The 17,890-nt window shown below is 42.9% G+C and overlaps 1 protein-coding gene across 1 annotated transcript in view; it reads left to right on the forward strand.

Annotated features, from left to right (window-relative positions):
- The window catches only part of LOC121299807 (integrin alpha-2-like), a 51,279-nt gene that overhangs the window by 15,360 nt on the left and 18,029 nt on the right, over positions 1-17,890 (forward strand). Inside the window, exons 3-9 of the mRNA XM_041227900.1 lie at positions 9,926-10,035; positions 11,083-11,174; positions 11,663-11,777; positions 12,015-12,142; positions 12,414-12,562; positions 12,999-13,149; positions 17,095-17,260. Of these exons, the coding sequence (XP_041083834.1) occupies positions 9,926-10,035; positions 11,083-11,174; positions 11,663-11,777; positions 12,015-12,142; positions 12,414-12,562; positions 12,999-13,149; positions 17,095-17,260 (911 nt within the window). The remainder of the gene's footprint in view (positions 1-9,925; positions 10,036-11,082; positions 11,175-11,662; positions 11,778-12,014; positions 12,143-12,413; positions 12,563-12,998; positions 13,150-17,094; positions 17,261-17,890) is intronic.

Here is a 17,890-nt window from a genome sequence, read left to right on the forward strand (position 1 = left end):
CCAGTTGACTGTATATGTTTTAATTTATCAATACTTAATTATAAATAAACTAATTTATGGTTCATTTTGTATTCCTTATCCCATTTCCTTATTTATTTAGCTATTACATTCATTTCTGATTTTTCCTATTTGAAAATGTAAAGTAATTGTCTTGCAGGATGTGAAGCAGCCAAACACCCCATAATGTTTAAATTAATATGAAGCAAGAACACTTAAGGAGCAATTCCGAAGGAGGGTACAGTACACGTACTCTGCTGTTTGACCACTACATGATTTCATTGCTCTGCTGTGACTGTTCATTCCACAACAGCATAGAGTGCATATGAGTTATGGGAAACATTAGGTCTTCTAGATTAGTGTTAATTGGGATCTGTGAAACGAGCCATTTAGAATGTAGCTTTATATTCGTTATACATATTAATCTAATTCTCTCAGTAAAATCGATTCTGAGTATCATAACCCTTTTGCAGTAGTATTTTTACAAAGCTGGTGTCAGAGACAATTTGAGGTAGTGATTTAGTTTTTATTTGCTGGGTTATAAACATGTTTTATACAGTTAACCTACCATCCTATTTCACAAGCTGTTCACAACTGATACAGTGCCCCCAGTAAAGCACACTTCTTCTACGTCGCAATTCTGATTTGACTTCAGTTACATTTTTCATTAAGAGATGCCATTCCCCTTGCATTGCATACTTGGGTGTGTATGCTTGTCTTTCTAATGTAATTATTGCTCCACCTTATTTGATGTTTTTTTTTAGCACATTTATTTATTCCTAAAATGAAAAAGAATGTGGTAAAACCCTTACTATGTACACCTGGGATTATGTGAGTAATAAGGAAGCAAGTGTAGGCAGGTTTCTTGTTTGTTCTCGCCAGAAACATCTGTGAGAACAATGCATGCTAAAACCTGCCTAAGAAAATAATACCACATGAAAAAAAATGGCTCTCTTGGGAGTTTAAATCCATGACAATCTGATCGGGGTCCTGAAGCAGACTGCTTTCCAAACAGGGAGACCTTCTGCATTCCCAATGGATCACAAACACATTGACTGGGCTGGGGTTCACCAGTGAAATACCACTGCAGTACCTGCACTATGTTAATGGTGCAAATAGAAAAGTATAGGGCTTGGCTTGGATTAGTCAGTATTTCAAAAGCCTGCACAGTATTGAGGCCAGCAATTTGTTTACATGTGTTCCCACATTATTTCAATCAATCTGGAAAGTGGCCATGATATATGAGAAATCCTGTCTATGAAATTGATTTTATCTGGGCTGCCATGTAGAAAGCAAGGGGAGCTCCACTCCTTGTTTCTCGTGGAAATCTGGTCTATTGGAGAATATTCAGCTTAAAGGACTTCCTTTGTTTGTTAATACTCTTAATTTCCTGTAAAGATCTTCACCAAAATGATAATGTTAAACAGGCTTTCTCCTTCCCCTCGGGAGAACATGTTTTTCTTCTCTTCATAATATAAGTTTAGAAGCTGAAGTTTCAAAAAGGAAATTAAAAGAAAAAATAATTCAAACCTAAATCCCCAGTTTTGGATAATAAACAATTCAAACAACACCTAGAAGTTCAGGGTCGATTCCCGTTTGCAGTGAGCTGGGGGCCTGAGGGAACGCTGGACTCTTTTTGTGTTTAAACAGGGTACGGAGAAAACCCTGAGATAACAAAACAGCAACACGCGAAACTCTTTTGTTAACCCTCATTTTTTTTAATATTACACTCACACAATTTTAAATACAGAATAGAAACAAATCTACTGCGCAGCACAGTATATTGTGCTCCTCTGTTTTTGTTGTGTTTGTCTAGTTCTTGAGAAAAGGATACTGGTTGTTGGTGTTGCATTACAGGGTACTGCGGTGCCAGCACCACGCCGCCTTCTACAGCTTGCTCCTGCCAGGTTTCATTCCTCTATGGCACACACCTTTCTCCCTGCAGATCGGTGTACTGGTCAAGTCAAATTTTGGTTTTAACTGGAAATGCAAACTAACTAAACTAAAATGAATCAATTCAGTAATGACCCGTCTTTATTTATATATTTATATAAATAAAGCTATATATGTATAGCTCTTTCAATGACGATTTAAATATAGCCCGACCTAAACTGACATGTCAGGGAGTGGAGCATTAAAGAGAACAGAGCCCCTTCATTGTAATCTAATGACTTGTTTCCTGTTATAATATGGTACAGAGACAGTTTCCAGTGACTGGCTTGCTAGACTGCATGGGATTCTATTTCTCTAATCCTTCCTCCCACAGCACACTGTGAATCTCTTTTGTATCACAGAACCTCCGGTCAGGGTGAGCCCTCTGAACTCTACTGTATTAGACCACAGTTGTCTGCCGAAATGTTCTGTAAAGAACATGCTTTTTCTTTTTTTTGTGTGTGTATGTGTCCTGTCATTCTTAAAAACTCCCTTTTTGGACCCTTTCCACCACAAAGGAAGCACAGTTTACATTGAAAATGTACAACAGCCCAAAAATACAACTCCTCAGATGCTACCAGCAGCATATATACAGTTGTAGTTGCATGGTTATAACTGTAATGCATTTCATGTGTTGTGTTCATATGTTGCAGCTACAACTGATTGTTTGCTCAAATAAAGCAGTGGTATGTAGAGACAGGAATTCACCTATAAAAAGCACAGGCAGCTTATTATGCTGGATATGCACAGTGTATACTGTATTACAGACATGCTGGGATTTAAAGAAGCTGGATATACACAGTGTATACTGTATTACACATGCTGGGATTTGAAGAGGCTGGATATGCACAGTGTATACTGTATTACAGACATGCTGGGATTTGAAGAGACTGGATATGCACAGTGTATACTGTATTACACATGCTGGGATTTGAAGAGGCTGGATATGCACAGTATACAGACATGTTGGGATTTGAAGAGGCTGGATATGTACAGTGTATATTGTATTACACATGCTGGGATTTGAAGAGGCTGGATATGCACAGTGTATACTGTATTACACATGCTGGGATTTGAAGAGGCTGGATATGCACAGTATACAGACATGTTGGGATTTGAAGAGGCTGGATATGTACAGTGTATATTGTATTACACATGCTGGGATTTGAAGAGGCTGGATATGCACAGTGTATACTGTATTACACATGCTGGGATTTGAAGAGGCTGGATATGCACAGTATACAGACATGTTGGGATTTGAAGAGGCTGGATATGTACAGTGTATACTGTATTACACATGCTGGGATTTGAAGAGGCTGGATATGCACAGTGTATACTGTATTACACATGCTGGGATTTGAAGAGGCTGGATATGCACAGTGTATACTGTATTACACATGCTGGGATTTGAAGAGGCTGGATATGCGCAGTGTATACTGTATTACACATGCTGGGATTTGAAGAGGCTGGATATGAACAGTGTATACTGTATTACAGACATGCTGGGATATGAAGCACTTAATAAAAGCATCATTTATACGCTGCTCTGTATTAGGGCCTGTGGCAGAGCAAAGCTCTGCCCTTTTAAATTGGCAGGGATGGGGTTAACTTCCCCTGCCTGCCTGGGTTTATTATGTTCAGGTGGCTGGGGTTGATTAGTTGATTAGGTTGATTAACGATCAATCAGCGCCCAGCCACCTGATATAAAAGGAGGCCTCTGCTTCTCATTTGGGGAGAGAGAGCTGAGGAAGCAGGTTGGTTTTTTTTGGGGTTGTTTGGAAAGCTTGAATCCAGTGAAGGCATTGCCCAGCCTGGAGATTGTTATTTTTGTAAATTTTGCTTTTTGTCTTTCTTTGTGTTTAAATTGTTTTGTTTTGGCCCTTGTGCCCTTTCATTTTGTGTTTATTTATAATAAAAGTATATTTTGTTTGAACTGAAGTCTGTCTCTGGGCCTCTATCCACTCGCCAGCCTGCCACATTTGGTGTCAGAGGTGGGATAGCGCCACCTAGAGGCTCAGAGCAGTATTTTTGTTTTGTTTTGTGGAATTTTTGGGATAATTTCTTTTTTTTTTTTTTTTTTTTTTTTTTTAAAAAATGGGAAAGAGCAGACAGCGACAAAAACAGGAAAAGCAGCAGCAGCTGAAGAAATGTAAGCTGCTGCAGCCACCGCTGGAGGACCCGGCCAGCCTCTTCCCCTGGTGTTCCTGGTGTGGGAAGGAGGACCATCGTTGGCGGTCCTGCCCAGACGTGCCACCGGCAAACTGGTGTGGCCGGTGTGAGGAGGACGGCCACAACTGGGCAGGATGCCCCTACAACCAGGCCCAGGAAGAGGTGTCGTGTTCACCCCGGGCATCAGGGGCCACCCCACTACCTCCAGCACCACCACCTTCACCACCTTCACAGGAGATCTGGGACTGGTTGATGCACCCTGAGGCAGACCTCGTCCACGATCTCCCCATAGTTATCAACACGCTGTGGCGTCGAGATGGGGAGAGGTGGGAACAGTGGGAGGAACAGCACCACCCGGCCTCCTTCCCAGAGGTTGCCCTCATGGTGGTTAATTACCTGGCGGTAGACATGGGAGATGCCCCGGTCACTCCAATAAAGAGGGGTGAGCCGCCTTCCCGAGAGGGGTGAGCCGCCTTCCCGAGAGGGGTGAGCCGCCTTCCCGAGAGGGGTGAGCCGCCTTCCCGAGAGCCAGAGAGGGGTGAGGAGCTGCCGTCGTCCCCAGAGCCAGAGAGGGGTGAGGAGCTGCCGTCGTCCCCAGAGCAAGAGAGGGGTGAGGAGCCGCCGTCGTCCCCAGAGCCAGAGAGGGGTGAGGAGCTGCCGTCGCTCCCAGAGCCAGAGAGGGGTGAGGAGCTGCCGTCGCTCCCAGAGCCAGAGAGGGGTGAGGAGCTGCCGTCGCTCCCAGAGCCAGAGAGGGGTGAGGATCTGCCGTCGTCCCCAGAGCCAGAGAGGGAGGAGGAGCTGCCGTCGCTCTCAGAGCCAGAGAGGGGTGAGGAGCTGCCGTCGTCCCCAGAGCCAGAGAGGGGTGAGGATCTGCCGTCGTCCCCAGAGCAAGAGAGGGGTGAGGAGCTGCCGTCGCTCCCAGAGCCAGAGAGGGGTGAGGAGCTGCCGTCGTCCCCAGAGCCAGAGAGGGGTGAGGAACTGCCGTCGCTCCCAGAGCCAGAGAGGGGTGAGGAGCTGCCGTCGTCCCCAGAGCCAGAGAGGGGTGAGGAGCTGCCGTCGCTCCCAGAGCCAGAGAGGGGTGAGGAGCTGCCGTCGCTCCCAGAGCCAGAGAGGGGTGAGGAGCTGCCGTCGCTCCCAGAGCCAGAGAGGGGTGAGGAGCTGCCGTCGCTCCCAGAGCCAGAGAGGGGTGAGGAGCTGCCGTCGCTCCCAGAGCCAGAGAGGGGTGAGGAGCTGCCGTCGCTCCCAGAGCCAGAGAGGGGTGAGGAGCTGCCGTCGTCCCCAGAGCCAGAGAGGGGTGAGGATCTGCCGTCGTCCCCAGAGCAAGAGAGGGGTGAGGATCTGCCGTCGTCCCCAGAGCCAGAGAGGGGTGAGGAGCCTCCGTCGTCCCCAGAGCCAGAGAGGGGTGAGGAGCTGCCGTCGCTCCCAGAGCCAGAGAGGGGTGAGGAGCTGCCGTCGCTCCCAGAGCCAGAGAGGGGTGAGGAGCTGCCGTCGCTCCCAGAGCCAGAGAGGGGTGAGGAGCTGCCGTCGCTCCCAGAGCCAGAGAGGGGTGAGGAGCTGCCGTCGCTCCCAGAGCCAGAGAGGGGTGAGGAGCTGCCGTCGCTCCCAGAGCCAGAGAGGGGTGAGGAGCTGCCGTCGCTCCCAGAGCCAGAGAGGGGTGAGGAGCTGCCGTCGCTCCCAGAGCCAGAGAGGGGTGAGGAGCTGCCGTCGCTCCCCAGAGCCAGAGAGGGGTGAGGAGCTGCCGTCGCTCCCCAGACCAGAGGGAGCCGGGCCGCCGCCTCCGCCTCCGCCACCAGAGGGAGCCGGGCCGCCGCCGCCGCCTCCGCCACCAGAGGGAGCCGGGCCGCCGCCGCCGCCTCCGCCACCAGAGGGAGCCGGGCCGCCGCCTCCGCCTCCGCCACCAGAGGGAGCCGGGCCGCCGCCGCCGCCTCCGCCACCAGAGGGAGCCGGGCCGCCGCCGCCGCCTCCGCCACCAGAGGGAGCCGGGCCGCCGCCTCGCCGCCTCCGCCACCAGAGGGAGCCGGGCCGCCGCCTCCGCCTCCGCCACCAGAGGGAGCCGGGCCGCAGTCGCCGCCTCCGCCACCAGAGGGAGCCGGGCCGCAGTCGCCGCCTCCGCCACCAGAGGGAGCCGGGCCGCAGTCGCCGCCTCCGCCACCAGAGGGAGCCGGGCCGCAGTCGCCGCCTCCGCCACCAGAGGGAGCCGGGCCGCCGTCGCCGTGCTACCTTGGAGATTCGGGGCCCCCTCAACCAAAGAAGGCTTGGGGGCTCCGACGTCAACCCCGCCCACCACCACCCACCATAACAGCCCACCCAAGGGACATAATTGGACTCTTGGGGGGGGGGGGAAGGGGGGAGTTGGCCGATTGCGGCCGGTGTACGTTGTACATGGGGGGAGGTGTGTGGCAGAGCAAAGCTCTGCCCTTTTAAATTGGCAGGGATGGGGTTAACTTCCCCTGCCTGCCTGGGTTTATTATGTTCAGGTGGCTGGGGTTGATTAGTTGATTAGGTTGATTAACGATCAATCAGCGCCCAGCCACCTGATATAAAAGGAGGCCTCTGCTTCTCATTTGGGGAGAGAGAGCTGAGGAAGCAGGTTGGTTTTTTTTGGGGTGGTTTGGAAAGCTTGAATCCAGTGAAGGCATTGCCCAGCCTGGAGATTGTTATTTTTGTAAATTTTGCTTCTTGTCTTTCTTTGTGTTTTAAATTGTTTTGTTTTGGCCCTTGTGCCCTTTCATTTTGTGTTTATTTATAATAAAAGTATATTTGTTTGAACTGAAGTCTGTCTCTGGGCCTCTATCCACTCGCCAGCCTGCCACAGGGCCTCTCTGGTTTTAAGCCACGGTGTGAAGCCTCAGCCTGACAGCTCAAGGGATCGCTGATCCTCCAGAGCCCTGCAATGTGGCATCTGAGTCGGAGCTAATCTTCATGTCTGCCTGCAATATCACAACAGAATCTTACATGGTGGCTGGTATTGAGGAGAGTAAAGACCTTCCACCTTAGTAATAAAGCAGCCCTCACTGTGGTTTGACAGCACTGGAGTCTTAACTGAGACATATGAAAGTTAGCATCTTTACAACCCCAAAGAAAAAGGGTCACAAAGACAGCTGTAGCGGGTGACGTCAGACCCAGGAACAGAAACCAAAACATGCTTTTGCTGGCAGGTGAAAACTGAGCTGTGGTGCTCAGTTTATTTATTAAATAATAATACAAACAGAAAGAGTTAAACAAAACACACAACACGAAAATAAAGGGCGCGTTGGCCAAACAAACAAACAGACAAAACAGACGTGGACGAACCCAACAAACAAGTACCATGCTGGCACTTCCAGCACGCTGTTGCAATTGCTATATTCTTTTAAATTCATTCTCCTCTCACCCGTTCTCCACTTCCCAAACACACAACCCCGAGTGAGTGAAAACTTGCTGCTTTTATGCAACTGTACCGAGACTCGATTGCTAATCAATCATTCAATTGGAGACTCGGTACAGCTGCACGTGAATTAATAAAGTGCAATTCCCCGTGCTCACATATTATTACATTTTACCTGCACGTGAAGTGCTGTGCAATCCTCGTGCCTAAATACAAATTACACTTTATAACACTTGTGCTCATAACCCATATTTATTTCACGTGTATTTTATACATAAACACCAACATTAACACACTACATACAACATAAAACATTAATAAACACAAAGGGGCGACACACTCCACCACACACTTTACATTACGTGTTTATAATTACTGTATATTTACATAGTAGTTACTTAGTAAATACACATGTACTTACACATAATTTCAATGTTATTATGCTTAGTTACAATGTACTTAACCTATAAGATAACAGTTAGGTTTAGAGTTCAGGTTCGGCTTAGAGATAAGGTTAGAATTAGGGTTACATATAATGCAAAAATATTTACACATTAATTACACTGTAATTATATATAATAACATTGTAATTATGTGTAAGTATGCTTGTATTTACTAAGTAAATACACAGTAATTAGAGACACTTAATGTAACATGTTACCAGAAAATTGTCATATAAGGGGGAGAGCGCTACCATAAAAGTATTTTTTCAGCATCTGTGTATTTAGAACCATGGTCCAGATTGAATCTATATGTTATTTGCAGCTTTTAAACATGGTATATGTTTACGACTCTCACATGCAGAAAGGTAAAAATAACAACATCCCATTACTTTTTACTTTGACGCGTGTGCTGCATCAAGCTTCTGGTTTTGAACGCTTTTTCTCTAATCTGATTCATAGTAAACTGCCTGTGTTATTGTAAGCATTTGAATCATGTTAATCACAAGTCCAGACGAGTCCTCCTACTGCTGGATAATCCATTCAAATAGACGTAAACATAAGCAGCAGTCAGGCTTGTTTAGGCTTGGAACAATGGATTGTGATGTCATCGGAGATGCTTGAAGTCTAGTAATCCTGCACCGCTATTGGAACACAGCAACATGTCATGTTCCATTCACTGATGACCAGCTCTCTTGAGAAATCCCCTGTGATATGTACAGCATGTTTGCTCAAGGGCTTACCCGCGGCTTCTTTCCAGTTCTCTTGCAGTAGCACTACATTCATTAGGTGTCATTCCGGCTGGTCTGGGTGATCAGTAAATTAGTCCAAATGAAACTAGTCATGAGGATCTGTTTAGTTAAAATGTTTGACTCATTTCACACAGGAAACAGTGGGATGGATCAAAGTCCACGGTTTCTACTTAAATATTGTGTTTACTTTGTGTGCAGAGAAAATACATTCCATTGAGGCTGACACAAAATATGCAGTTTACTAAGCGCTTTGTCAATGGGGATCGGACTAGGTGACTTATGGGAGTTTCTGTGAGTGTCACATCATCTCCTTGCGATTCTGACATGATAAAATATGGGATTAAAAGATGAGCAGGTGATTACAGACAGGCTGCAACTGGACAGCTTGAGGAGGGTACTATACATCACCTGCTACAAGGAGTATTACCTGTACGATTGGCTGTCCAACAATGGTCCCTATTTCTGCCTGGTAATGGTTGCTTCTACAGTAAAAGTGAAAAACAGTACAGAGTTAGCATTGTGTTTGTGCTTTAATGTTGTTTTTCTTTTTTTGTTTGAAGTCAAAAAGCGTATTTCCAAGGTGTTTGTTTCTCATGCTGTAGCTTGGTATTTTCTTCCCTTCACAATAAAGAGATTAAAACGTGCTGGGTATCATTCAGGTCTAATTTTCTCAACTTGAGATTTTTCATGCCTTTGAGTTTATTGACCCAAATCAGCGCTTCCACATACTGTGTAAGGCGCCATTCAAGCTCTGGGATCTGCTATTTGTTGTTTTCCAATAGGCTGGGATCAATTCAATTAATTTAATTTCAGACCATAGTATCTCAAAGGATGTGATCAGGTGAAATGATGCCTTTTATTTATTACATTATAGGTATGAACTGTGTACTCTGGGATGCTGAATGCAGAGTAGGCTGGTCCTCAGATTTGGTTTCTAAAATACACATCAGAATTAGTTGTGGAGTCTGCAGCCTGGAGGATCTGAAATTATAGAAAATTATTTTGTATAGTGTTTGACACAGTTGGCATTGAGGCAGAGAACAAAACAAAAAAAAAAAACATTGGTTGATGAAACATTTCTTAAAGCCTTTTTCTGAGTTGCTATGTGTTTATTTTGTTGCATTTGTTACACCTGCAGTTTGCAAGATCGCAAGGTCAAAGGCTTGCTGCCTGTAAGTGCATACACTATGTTTCTGCATTATGTCACATGTTGATAGAATATAAAGGGAATCCACACCCCACTGGTGAAGTGCCTGCTTTCTTTCCAGGTTGCTGGTTGGCTCTCCCTGGAGTGGCTACACACAGAACAGGATGGGAGACGTATACAAGTGCCCATTGCACCAATCCAGAACCACATGCGACAGGCTGCATTTACAGAGTAAGTAAATACAACAAATGAGCACAATGGAAGCCTGGTAAACAGGAAACAACCACACACTTTTTAGCCCCCTCATTGTACCAGAAATTCTTGGTGCAGTGTAACAAGGCATTTCCTTGTATTCTTTTGTCAGTCCAGTCCTTGGCTTGCATTTCTATACATCACCCCACATCAGGCGGCCACACAGTAGACTGCAGTGTGATGTAACTTTCCTAAATGTTTAGATCTGATACAGGATTGAGATTTGGAAAATAAGTGGGCTCCTTGCGGTTTAAATGAGAGATTGTTTAACTGTAACAAAAAAAAAAAAAAAAACTTTAAGACAGCCAATGATTTATCATCATGATTTTGATATATGCTGACCAAAATCAACCCTTGGATTTAGGGGGGTTAAGGTTAGGGTTAGGGTTAAGGTTAGGTTTAGAGTTAGGGTTAGGGTTAAGGTTAGTGTTATATCATGCAAAAAAGATGAACAAATTAAGTACATTATAACTATATAATTTGTAATTTTCAAAATGAAACCAGCATACATTGTGGTAATGATGAATTCTAGTTTGTATTTCTGTTGTATTGCATCTCTTTGTTGTAATGGTATTTTATTTGAAGATGCTAACTCCCTGAAGATATTCGAGGGTGTTGAATATTCCTGTGGAAATGACCATGAAAGATTTTATTATTTTAATCAGGAATGCCAGAGTAGAGAATGTGTTTGGAGAGTGCAAGGCTTCAAATCCCCAACAGCTGCAAACCGGAAAGTGAAATAGTTCAAGCCTGTGTCGGACACAAGGGGGAGCTGACGTACGAGATATCTGGGAATGCGATCGGGCAGAATGCGATCAAACCAAGCACAGTTTTAACTTCTTAACTTTTAACACAGGCTTCTTTCAAAACAGAGCATGTGAGACCTGCATAATGTGCACTACAGGATTTCTGGAATGGTTTCATTAAAATGGCATGCACTTGTGGTGCCATGCTTAGTGTTGGTGAGCTGCAGAAGTACACTGTATAAGAAAGAAGGAAATACAGCTTTTATCTTTTCTCTTTCAGACAACACAACCATCTCCACTGTGACAGAGATAAAAATCAACATGAGTCTCGGCTTGACTCTTGCTCGGAATTCTAACAAAAATCTATTTATGGTAATAACTGTGCTGCAGTGATTATAAACGTGATCTGGGAGTAAACGTTACAGTAATCAGAAAGGCTTGTGTCCAAAACTTTTTCACTATATATATATATATATATATATATATATATATATATATATATATATATATATATATATATAAATATATACACACACACAGATATATTGTTCTTACTTTTCTGATGATTCCCGACATTATGTAAGGAGTAGACATGTGATTGTCAATGTCATTACAAGCACACATCTGCTTTGCCCTTTTAACAGAACGTTAAGATCTCCAGAGCTCTGCTTCATTTGAAACAATCAACACAGATGTCAAACTCAATATCATCTCATATAAGGCGGCACTGGAAACAGTAGTAAAAATAAATAAATAAACTTTCCTCTTATTTAAGCATTATTGAACCCTGATTAGCCCAGTCTGTCCATTAGGTTTCTGTTGTGATACAATATATTCATTAATTCGTGCTTGTTTTCCAGACGTGTGGGCCACTGTGGACACAGCAGTGTGGCAGCCAGTACTTCCCTATTGGAATCTGCTCAGACGTCAGCCCCTCCTTCACTTCAGTACAGAGCTTTGCTCCTGCAATACAAAGTAGGTGCTGCTGGAGACGTGCACACAGTGCTTATATACCAGCAGTAAGAGCCTCAGCCCAGTGGAACTCACTAAGTAATGTTAGACAGGCTGTTTAACAGGCTTGGACAACTACATAGAAACAATTGTCAGAATTACTCACCAGGTACCATAGAAACTGGTACAGAGGGACAGGTAGTGCTTAATAAATAATCACAAAGAATCCAAGTAATATAACCTATAATGTCTGTATTACAGTGTGTGGGGGTCCCATGGATATTGCAATTGTGTTAGATGGCTCCAACAGTATTTGGCCATGGCCACCGATCCAGTCTTTTCTCAAAAAATTATTGCAAGGATTAAACATTGGTCCAAATGATGCCCAGGTATGTAAATGTGATTACTCGTTGATTTGTATAAATGGGTGTACTTTTTTAAAACTCTACCAAAGAATGAACTGATAAAATCTATTTAATATGGATTGACTGCATGCCAGGATGTACATTATAAATTGTCTTTATTTTGCCCCTTATAGTTTGGCTTCATTTGCTATTTCCCCAAACTTTTTTTAAAGCATTCAGGATTGCTAGAAGAGGAATATCTAAGAACTAAAAAATTAACTGTTTTTTTTTTCTTTTTTTCATGTGCTTCTCTCAGGTTAGCATCATACAGTATGCAGTTGACCCAGATTTTGAATTCAGATTGAATGACTACACAAGCAAAGAAAAGCTCATTACTGCTGCATCCAACATAGACCAGAAGTTGGGGGACCAAACAAATACCTTCAGAGCCATTGACTTTGCCAGGTAATTAAACCTGCGTTTCTCCGAAGTGTAAGCTGCAAACGAGCCAGTACTTGGCAAATCAAAGCACAACTGTACATGAGCTCCTCCGATTCCTGTGTGAGCTGCAATATAGATGAATGAAGGAATAAAAACCATTTAGCGCTGGTGATCAGAGAGAAATGTATCTGATAACCCGCATTTACCAGGAGGCAGGAAGACAAGCTGTGAGCACAGTGCTCTGCTGGCGTGTTGCTGTTGTATTTAGTGCTGTACAGATCCATTCCTGTTCACCCCTTCTGACCTCACTGTGAGTGTGAGGCTGTCTACACAGGACCTAACCAACCAACCAACCTTGCTAAGACAGAGAAGCAACAATTCAGTAACAATGAGGACTGCTCTTTAACTTGCCTATACCATGCTTGTCCAGAATTCACCTTTTGTGTCTCTATGTTTTCAGATCACATGCCTTCTTGCCATCAAACGGTGGTCGTCCTGGTGCTGCTAAAGTGATGGTTGTTGTGACTGATGGAGAATCCCATGATTACTCAATGAGAGACAATGTCATTGGTGCTTGTGAGAAGGCTCAGATCTCTAGGTTTGGTATTGCTGTAAGTAGACAACTGTTTGTTTCTCTCAATTTATTATTGCTTTTAAACAACATTCATTGTCATTTTCAGCAGGTCCTTTTCAGAAGGTGATTTTACTAAAGGATTTTAAAATAGATAAATAAATTAATTAATAAACAGTATGTGTAACACATAAATAGCCATGCTCAGCTGCTGCTACCAGCCATGAGTTGTGATTTAGTGTTCAGAATTGCTTCTGAATCTGATTTTCATTGGCTAGTGAGATTTTGGACAGCTTAATACAGATTTCAATGCATACATACATTTTTCCAGTAATCTACAGATTACTGGAAAAATACTTCAGTAGTGTGCAAATGTATTAGAACACTTCAAGATTTGTCATTTCATATACATTTGTATAGTGTACCTACCTGCATGAAAACCTCTGGATGTGAGCATTTCAATTTTCCGGTCAGTAACACCGTGTAACAATTTTTTTTTTTTTTTTTTTTTTTTTGTTCCTGGGTAGTAAGTGTTATTTCCTAATTGCTTATGCAAATTTACAGTATAATCGTAAATCTCGAAAAACTACTCACTTCTAAATCTTTTGTAGTCATTTTTGTATTACTTTAGTATAAATACATGTTAATTTGGATTCATATGTTGTTTTTTTCTGACTTTATGTGAACGAAAAGACACAAATTTCCCCATTTTCTCATTGGAAATAGTGATATTTTGAAATTTAACTGTCCTGGTCACAAAAAAAAAGTGTGTGGGGAATAATAGCCATTTTCTATACTTTTAAGGCATAAGCAATTAGGAAATAACACTTACTACCCAGGAACAAAAATTGTGTTACATAGTGTAATCAGTGATGTTAGATCACTTTGTGCTTTAATTAGACATCTTAAACAAGTCTCTTGCATTTCACCATGTGTGGCTATGTGTTCTTTTTCTCTTACTATTTCTTACTATTTTAAATTAATTGCATGTGTGGCGATTTAAAGTAATCAATTAAATCAGACAATAACACATTTGCCAATTTTTCACAATTTTCCAAGATTACAGTTACAGTGGTTTGATTTCATATGCACAAAAAATCTAAACTGCAGAAGCAACGGGGTGTTCTGATAAATCTGCACACTACTGTATTTATCAGCTGTAGTTTAGATGTGAAATATTGTGGAAAGGAAATTGCAGAAAGCCAGTGAGTGTGTTCTTCTTAAAGCGGAGTTAATTGTAGCTGCTCATCACCTCCCTGATCAGGACCCAGTCATCGGAATGTAATCTGCACTGTTGATCACTCAGGTGCAATGTGTAAAATCATTCTCTTTACTATAATCATGCTTTTACAATTAGGGTAATGAGGATTTATTTGGTCCTTTCTATATTGTTATACTTTATACTATTTAAATCTCATCCACGTTCACCAGATGAAGGGACATAACATTATATGGTCTTTAAACTTATAAAATATATATATACACACACACACACACACACACACACACACACACACACACACAGTGCCTTGCAAAAGTAGGCGCAAACCTAACACTGCCCATGTCTTAAGACACACCATCCCTACAGTGAAGTATGGTGGTGGCAGCATCATGCTATGGGGATGCTTCTCATCAGCAGGGACTGGGCATCTTGTTACAATTGAAGGAAGAATGGATGGAGCAAAATACAGGAAAATACTGCAAGAGAATCTGCTTCAGTCCGCTAAAAAACTGAAGCTTGGAAGGAAATTCACCTTTCAGCAAGACAATGATCCCAAGCACAAGGCCAAAGCAACATTGGAGTGGCTCAAGAACAAAAAGGTGAATGTCCTACAGTGGCCCAGTCAAAGTCCTGATCTCTATCCCATTGAGAATCTGTGGCACTATTTGAAAATTGCGGTCCACAAGTGTCGTCCAACCAACCTGAACAACCTGGAGCAAATCTGCCAAGAAGAATGGGCCAAAATCACTCCGACACTGTGTGCAAAGCTGGTACATACTTACCCCAAAAGACTTAAAGCTGTTATTGCAGCGAAAGGTGGCTCTACCAAATATTAATGTGTGGGGGTTGAATACTTATGCAAGCAAGATATTTCAGTTTTTTATTTTTCTTAAATATTTCCCAACATAAAACCAATGTCACCTTACAATAATTGATTCTGAGTTTCAGTGTTTAAAAATAAAATATCAAACAGAACGAACTTTCAATGTACCATTTGTAAATCAGTAATATGAGAGAATTGGTCAGGGGTCTGAATATTTTTGCAAGCCACTGTGTGTGTGTGTGTGTGTGTGTGTGTGTGTGTGTGTGTGTGTGTGTGTGTATATATATATATATATATACTATATATTATTATATATATATATATATATAAACGTCTGATTGAACTCTAACTTCACTGTAACTAAACCTTCTTATAATTAACACCCGTTTTTAACGATCCCAACAGCAAGAACCGACTTTTTTTAATGCAAATTAGCCGTATTAGAGTGACCATGTACAGGATCGACCCAGATACAACGATCTCAGTACTGACTGACACTGAACTTTCTCCAGTGTCAAGTGTGTTATTCTCTCAGTGAAAACAAAAAAGCATGGTTGACTAATTCAAAGGTACCGCTAATTCAAAGATGACCTATTGTAGTATGAATCACGCATGCTGAATGCAATCGTTGCCTGTCTGTCATCTTCACACAAACTGCAACCAGGCAATGGGTATGAGCAATCTACACTGGATAGTTTTTTCAAGAGAAAGGACATGTAATTAATATATTCAGCATGTAAGTGTACATTCTTTCCTGTTTCATTTCTTTACAGTTTTCTTTTAAACATACCTGTAGCAGGGTGATTGCCCTGCACAGGGGGAAATTAGTATTGGTGTAATTTATTTATGGAAACAGGTTTGTTTTGTGTGCTTTTTGGAATTGTTATGTTTGATCAAATGATTGTTTACAGAGAGGCGCGCGATTGAGACTTGCTGCCTGCTAGGTTTGTTTGAGAGGAAGGGCAGCAAGTGATGTCTGTGCCAGTCCTCAATCAGCAGGTGCGTGGGTCTTGACTGAGTGTCCGTCAGCATAAAAACATCCAGTGGGGATCTTGTTCAGTAAGGCTAGCGCTCGGCCTGTGTGGCACCTTTTATTTGTAGTTTTTGTACTGTGTTTTGTGGTTTGCCTTTTGTACAGTCTTCTGTATGTGTCCTCAGTGCGTTACCAGCACTGTTTTGTGTTTAATAAATCCTGCGTGCTTGTGCCGGCATTTCAGCACTAACTGCCTTGTCTCACTGTCGTGCAATGCAGTTACCCACACATGTGACCCGAGTATCTTGTCACAGTACTGTTTAAATGTTGATCAATGTGAAGGAATCTTCATAAAAGTACTATATACTGATATTCAATTCAAATTTGCCATTTTGTCATTATTCTGATGCAGAAAAATGCCAAACCCTATTATAGTGAACACCCTCATATAACGAACATTTCTCCAGGTTCCATGGGGGTTTGTTATAGAGAAGTTAGCCTGTATATTAGTTACATTGTACTTGCTTGAATCCTTGTGACTTACACAGCAGAACTACAGTGGTTTTCAAATGTCCAGCCCTGAAGTCGATGCTACAGTTTAAGACCATTTGCACACTGGTTACTCAGTGTTGTGTCTATTCTGGGATGATCCCTTCACTCCTGTGTTTCAGTGAAGATGGTGAAATCCGATTGGAAATGACCCAAGCTGGGTTTAGGACCAGTGCCTCTAGTCATATTCTAATGTCCCAACACCCCTGGTGATGTATTGCTTCTAGACCCCTGTCTAGAAGTTATGATCAAAGATAACGACAGTGGGTGTCAATACCTGTGATGAATACTTTTCGTTCCTGTATGTATTATTGTATTGAAACACAGCAGAATGGTGATAGCAGGCAGCTCAATGCTGGATTGTGTCTCTGAAGCTACCGGGTGTCTAGTAAAGCATGGTGTGTTTTTCCTTGTCCAGGTCCTTGGCTATTATATCAGAAACGACATTGATACTAAGAACCTCATTAATGAAATCAAGTCGATTGCCAGCTCTCCGACAGAGCGGTACTTTTTCAATGTATCTGCTGAAGCAGCCCTGTCGGAGATTGCTGGGACTCTGGGGGAGCGCATCTTTAACATTGAAGGTAAGGGAAGCAGAGCATCAGCTCCACTGTCATTGTTCTTTCAGGCTGTGTTGTTAATATTACTGTACATGTTTGAACAAATACAGCTCTGGGCAAAAGTTTTGTATCTTCCTATAGAATGAACTAATTTAGCCTCATAAAGTCAAATGAAACCTTCTGAATAATGTTACGTTAACATATTGAAATGCTGTATGTACCTGTGTATGAAAAAAACTGTGCACCCCAAAAACCCTATAACACCCTGTAACAAAGTGCCCGCCCCTGTGTATATTATCTGTTATGTGTTGCGTGTGGTGTGTTTAAATGTTGGTGTATAGTCATTGGTACACGGGATATAAACGGGTCTGTGTAACACGAGTGTTTAAAAATGTATATGTGTATTTAGGCACGAGGATTGCACAGCACTTCACGTGCAAGTAAAATGTAGTAATATGTGAGCACGGGGAATTGCACTTTATTAATTCACGTGCTGGGATTCAAGTGAATAATTAATTGGTAATTGAATCCCAGCACAATAGTATATATAGATGCACGTTGGCACATACTGCGGTTGGGTGTTCGGTGAGCGGAGAACGGGATTGGAGACGGAGGAAATAAGTAAAGTAATAATAATAACGAAGTATCTGCTCA

The sequence above is a fragment of the Polyodon spathula genome, chromosome 2, assembly GCF_017654505.1.
Source record: "Polyodon spathula isolate WHYD16114869_AA chromosome 2, ASM1765450v1, whole genome shotgun sequence".
Classification (NCBI taxonomy): domain Eukaryota; kingdom Metazoa; phylum Chordata; class Actinopteri; order Acipenseriformes; family Polyodontidae; genus Polyodon; species Polyodon spathula.